This window comes from Ochlerotatus camptorhynchus, unplaced genomic scaffold (assembly GCF_037179485.1).
Source record: "Ochlerotatus camptorhynchus isolate MF236.1 unplaced genomic scaffold, CSIRO-AGI_Acam_v1.1 ptg000002l, whole genome shotgun sequence".
Classification (NCBI taxonomy): Eukaryota; Metazoa; Arthropoda; class Insecta; order Diptera; family Culicidae; genus Ochlerotatus; species Ochlerotatus camptorhynchus.
The window spans coordinates 1,367,068-1,373,235 of record NW_027040494.1 but is presented as its reverse complement, the minus strand read 5'-3'; the positions used below and the strand labels follow the sequence as shown (position 1 = coordinate 1,373,235).

General features: G+C 42.8%; 1 protein-coding gene across 1 annotated transcript; it reads right to left on the bottom strand.

The window, feature by feature from the left end:
• Positions 1–950: 950 nt before the first annotated feature.
• Positions 951–5,244, bottom strand: LOC135702456 (xanthine dehydrogenase/oxidase-like). Its single transcript, XM_065223530.1, has 7 exons — positions 5,077–5,244; positions 4,849–5,021; positions 4,251–4,782; positions 3,865–4,191; positions 3,555–3,805; positions 1,684–3,498; positions 951–1,613 (listed from the first exon to the last, which is right to left on the bottom strand). Exons 1-7 carry the CDS (start codon positions 5,114–5,116, stop codon positions 951–953), a joined length of 3,801 nt encoding a protein of 1,266 aa, XP_065079602.1. The 5' UTR covers positions 5,117–5,244.
• Between the last annotated feature and the right edge of the window lie 924 nt (positions 5,245–6,168).

The window sequence follows — 6,168 nt, the reverse complement described above, 5'->3', positions numbered from 1 at the left end:
TCGAGCCGCTCCGTCTGTCACTTCGTTAGTGCTACTACTCACCAACCACCAATTGGTGAAGAGTTTTGAACGTATCCGGACGCCTGCCAAGGTTTTACCGGGATGGGGCAGCCGCATCATTAGCCCACTCGCCATTTCAAGAAGGTGTCACCCTTCTTTACTCAGGGAGCAGAATAGCAACTGTCAGGCCTGTAGCGTGGTATACAATCCATTGTGCCGTGTTGTGTCTATTATTTCATGCCATGTCCAGTATACCGTAATCAGGATCTTACTGGCTTTGATCCATATGTGCTGGTTGGCACTCCTGTGAGTTGACGAAGCATTTCCTATCTCGCCGTGCTATGGTTAACGCGCCAGTTTTCGCGTTGTACCCCCTCAATTTGTTATTGTCTGTAGGACAATGTAGCCCAGGCTACACTTCAGGATACAGGTGTTTGTATGAGTGTGTAGATTTGACAAGAACACACAAATCAATCTATATATTTGATATTTTACTAACACTTTTAATATTGACCTGATCCTACCTTTATTCAGTATTTTTTTTTCAATAGGGGGTCCGTAGACCGTTTTTGAGAGGTTTTACACCCCCTCCTGTCCCTTAATTTTTTAGATATTTTAATGGACCATAGACACTCGGCAACCCACGGCATTCCACCTCAACCCCAAAAGTATCTACGTGGTTAATTAACAGCCCCTAGATACAATTTATGACTTTCAAATGTATCGAAGCACACTCATCAAGTTAATTGTTATAAACAGATTTTATGACTATATATATTTTTTAATATTTCTAGGTGTGTATTCTATAAACAAATGTGACAGTTGATTTTAATTTAAATGCTGTTAAACATTTCTTAGACTACATCAAAGTGCTTCAGAAAAAATCCTGTGTTTATTATGTATGTGAAATAATTCGGGCGTTTTTATTTTTAAATCTAAAAACAATTGTCTTAACTGAGTTTGTACTGTTCAATAGAATTCCCAGTCAATAAATGTATCAATTCAGGCGTTGTGGGTGCTCCCAATGAAACCCATTTGTCGCCAGCAGGATCGGCATCGGTCCTTGCCGATATCAGCGCATGCCGGATTGCGAACAGAACCACAACGCTCATAACGGAAGCTGGCTCTCCGGTGATTTTCGATCTTAGGACACCCACCGGATTCGGGCTGTTCTGTAGGAAGCGAATCCTAAAATCGATTGGAATGTCCTTCGCTCCCGGTGGTTTGTAGTTCCATGAACGGTTGGTTAGCAGTTCGCCGTTGGTTGGATCGAAAATAATCTTTTCAGTTAGAAAGTATCCCAATCCCATGACGAAGGCACCCTCGATTTGACCAACATCTATTCCAGGGCTCAAGCTTTCTCCAGTGTCCTCCAAGATGTCCACTCTGGTAATCTGTAGGTTTCCGGTGAGAACGTCGATTTCAACTTCAGCGCAACTTAGTCCCCAAACTATGTACGGTTGAAGTTCTGACTCTTTGTACATGTAGGTAGCGCTGAGATCTATATTCTCACGATGAGCTTGCTCAATTATGAACTTCCATGAAGCATCCTCGCTCTTCTCTCGGATGGGATGAATTCGTGTGAGCAGAATTTCACATGCCTTTTTAATTGCCTATGGTAATAATCATATGTAGGTATTTAAAAGATTTAATCAACCTGCGCACATACTAGTATATACTTACATAGCCGACTGCTTCACTGGTGTAACTAGCCTGGGTACAAACTGCATTTGGCGATATCAGATTATTGGTTGGTTTTATGACGATCATCTCCAGCGGAATTCCTAGCACGTGAGCTGCCACTTGGGCGGCTTTCGTGTTCAACCCCTGGCCCATTTCGATTCCTCCGTGAGCAATGGAAACCGTCCCGTCACCGTGATAGATGGAAACCAATGCGTGCAGTGCTCCCAAATAGCACATTTTATATCGCATAGGAACGATGGCAATTCCTCGCTTTCGCCAACGGTTTTGCTGATTGAAGCGATTCACTTCTGCCTTTCGATCGTCATACTGAACGTCTTGGCGAAATTGTGGTAGCAACTCTATCATCTTTGAGCCATCGGCTATGTTTGACATGCGGACGTCCAATGGATCCAACCCTGTTGCATGAGCCACGTGCTCCATGATTGTTTCGATCATGGCAGTTGCTTCGACTGATGCCGGTGCCCTAAGCCAAGTGTTGCTCGCTATATCCGTACGAGCGTTCAATGGCTCTATTTTGAAGCCTTCATTAGCGTAGCAATTGTGGTAGTAATCGTTTATGTAGAAAGGTGTCTCGTTGTACGACGACCCGGAATCGTGAATGAATTTGTTATAGAGCTTCTGTATTCGGCCTTCCTTTGAGAAGCTTACTTCGTATTTGGAATGGCATCCGTAGCGTTTTCCTATGGCCGCCATATTTGATTCAAGAGTCATAATTAACCGAACGGGTCGTTTCGTTAGATGTGCTGCTAGGGCACAAGCACATGCTACGAATATCGATCGGCTGGCTTTGCCTCCGTACGATCCTCCCAAGCGACGAACGTGGATGTTTAGACGATTTTCCGGGATGTTGAGCATTTGGGATATAGCGATCTGGACTAGATCGACCCACTGAGTTGATGGGTAAATGTCCATTTCGTATTCGACAGGAATACATATGCAAGTTTGAGTTTCCATATAGTAATGGTACTGAAGACCTAGGTCGATTTGACCCGAAACTCTCATTGGACCATGCGAAGAATGCTCGAAATTTTGACCGATGAATCCATGATCAGTTCCAATGATGCGGTCATTTCGATTATGATCAATGATTTTGCTGACGGTAGAAAGAACGGGGTCATTAGATAACTCATAGGTTATCTTGACTAGTTTACTAGCGCGATTGGCCAGTTCAAAGGATTCGGCAACAATAACTCCAACCGGATGTCCATGGTATAAGACCTTACCGCTGCAGAATATCTCTTCCTTTTCTGGACAAATGTTCTTAAACGGCATTACTTCGTTTTTACCGGGAATGTCCTTAGCAGAGTAAAAGGCTAGAACTCCAGGGATCTTCAAAACCTCACTAGTATCGATCTGCAATATTTTGGCATTGACTTCAGTTGCCAGTACAAGCGCAGCATACAGTTCGTTTGGCATGGCAGGGATATCGTTAATGAATTGGGACTTTCCAGAAGTCTGTGCAAGTCCTTCGATCTTTGGAATGTTCTTGGTCAAAGGCCAATTCTGAGGAATAGTATCGAACTGTTGAGATCCGGTAGACACTGGCCGATCTAAAACTGTGCCTCCCGATACAAATTCTGGTTTTATTGTGATGCATTTTTCAGCAGCTATGTTCAGGATGAATTTGTAGAATAGTGAAAGTGCCAAGCTTTTGCGAAACTCCGGGGATGCGTCCGGTAGAATCCAATCAGGGGTGAGTTCGTCCGACAGAATTCGCAGAGCGTTTTGAATGGTGTCGTTGTGGAAGATATTTTTACCAGTCAGATAGGTTTCCGTTGCTTTAGCATGAGTGAGCTGGGTGAAAAAATGCTTTAAGTAGCGTAACTTCGGTTTGGTCTTCAAATACTTACATTTGGGTGTATTCCCCCGAAGCAAATTTTTGCGAATTGCAAAGTGGGTTGACTAATGTTAAACTTGAACAGGAAGGCACTATTGACGTAGGCATGAGCATTCTGGGCCCTCGGCATAATCTTGAAGGAACGGAATACGTGGGTCTTTGGATCGAAAGGAGGTATGGTGATGCTCAGAATCAACTTTTTATTCATATCCATGTTGATAAACTTTGAAGGAGTAACAATTTTGGTCTCTTCAATGGATTCTGCTGTAATAAACTGGATCGGTTAAGGTTTAACACTTGTAAATTGAAGTACATTTACATACCGATTATCAATGTTGCTCCAACAGCCTCCAGAATCAGGTATAAATCGGATGGAAACTCCTTGTGCTGGTTCTTGATGCTTAGATTTCCGGCAATCGTTCCGGTATTCCGCACGGGAACGTTGGCAATCAGGTCGATGTGCTTGACAAGTTCCGTACAATGCGCAAAGTTAGGGTTCTTGCTGGCAGCGATGGACAGAATACTCATCAATTCAGTTAACGATACGTTAGCTCCGACGATCAAATTGCTTCCAAGTGAGTGCGAACGAAGTTCCTCGATGGAGCTGACGTCGATGAATACCTGTAGTTTGTCGCATCTACGGTAGACTCCTGCGAATGATCGTTAAGATTGATGATAAGCAAATTTAAGTTATTTTCGTTCTACGTACCATGAGCAGTGTTGCCAGCAACCAACATGTAAGGCTTCGTTCCGATCTTTTCAAAAATGGCGAACACATCGCTAATGTAGTATACCTTGTGCCATTCCTTGTCTTCAGCGAAACTCATATGAACGCCCTTCTTTTCGTTAACATTTCCAGCGGCAGAGCATTTCCCGGCGCAAGCACCTCCGGTTTTGGGACAAATCTTGGTCAGATCTTCAATGTCCATGCAAACCTGTTTCAACCTAGGTTCCGCATCATATGCCAGTGACTTGAAGGCGTCCAGAATTGGTCTATAGCCGGTGCATCGGCAAATGTTGCCTCCGAAGGCATTCTCGACCTCGGCCATCGATACCTGACCTTTTTTCGACTCCAACAGGCTGTACATGTTCATGACCATTCCCGGCGAGCAGTATCCGCATTGCGTACCATTGAAGTGCGCCAGAACTTTCTGCGTTGCATGATAGCCCATTTGCTCATCTCCGATTCCTTCAACGGTAACGATATCCAGCCCATGACATGCGAACACGGGAAACAAACACTGCAAAATCAAAAATATCTCGAATCAATTTGAACCAATTTTATCAAGTCTCTTCCTCTCTTTTACTGAATTCACTGCATACGAAACGGTGTCACCACTCACTGGATGAAAGCTTGACACATTCACCATACATGCTCCGCATCCTCCCTCCAGGCACATGAATTTGGTACCACGGAGATGGGCATGGTTGCGAATGAACGTGTTGAGTGAAGTATCGATGGGAACGGTGGATGGAGTCACTGAAATGATAGCGTTTATATATTTTGTTTTGAGTCACTCCTTTCACCTGCTTACAGAAAAACTTCTTTCCATTGATTCGGAACGTGATTGTCATGTTTACTTTCCGATGAGTTAAGATTTATCAAACAGTAGACTGCTTAACTTATGTAACCAGTTAATAACACTCCACGATGTGATGCTCTGGCCAGATTCGGCCTACTGTAACAAACTCTTGCTGCTAACTGGTTGGTTCATGCGGTGTACGCTTACAAGTAGTTGTTTTTCAATCACTGCATTTAAGAGAGAAAAAATACAGAGCAACGGAGAGCTATTCAACATGTGGCCGGTATCCGTCTAGAGAAAAACAAAAAAAAAAAACGTAGCGAGGAGAATAATGTGATTTTCAGAATCTGCTCGTGGATATTCTGTCTTTCTGTGTGCAGGAGGGGAGGGGGGAATTAAGTCCCCCCAGGAAAATGTAAGATTCTCTACCTTAAAGATATACGAGATCTGTAATCTGATTTCCGATTAATATGTAATCCTATTTTGTCAGCCCCTTCACGCATCATACTTTTCAGTAGTAATGATTTATCGTAAATAAAAGCTATCCATCCAAATTAATAACGCTAGCTGTTAGATGAAACATTCCTCTCTCATCTAACGGGGAATTCTAATCCACAAATCAACACAAGTACCTATAATTCAAAAACTTTTATTACGGAAACTAACGGAATGAGATTTTTATTCGACGAATATTTTATTGTGGTACCCTTATTATCTGCTTTCCTCTTTCTACTTTCCTACCTAAATGTGCGGATGTTGTAGTAGTTTCTGGCTAATTTTAGAATGCGCTTCACCCATAAATCCTAACGCATGCATGCGGACATTTCAAGAGCCACATGTGAAAAGGGCATACAAGCTTTTTGTAAACAAACCTTTGTAAGCCCTTGTTGCGGCCCAGAACTTATAGTACTAACATTAAAGCACTAAATTACGAGCAAATTATACACACAAAATACATTATAAATTTACTTAAAAATACCCACCACCCAGAACACCACTTTTACACTTCTACATATACATCCCAAATGGATTACCCTCCACCTCACACTGAACACGACAAATAAATCAGCTACCTAAAGGGCCACCCACATTAGATCCGTTTGC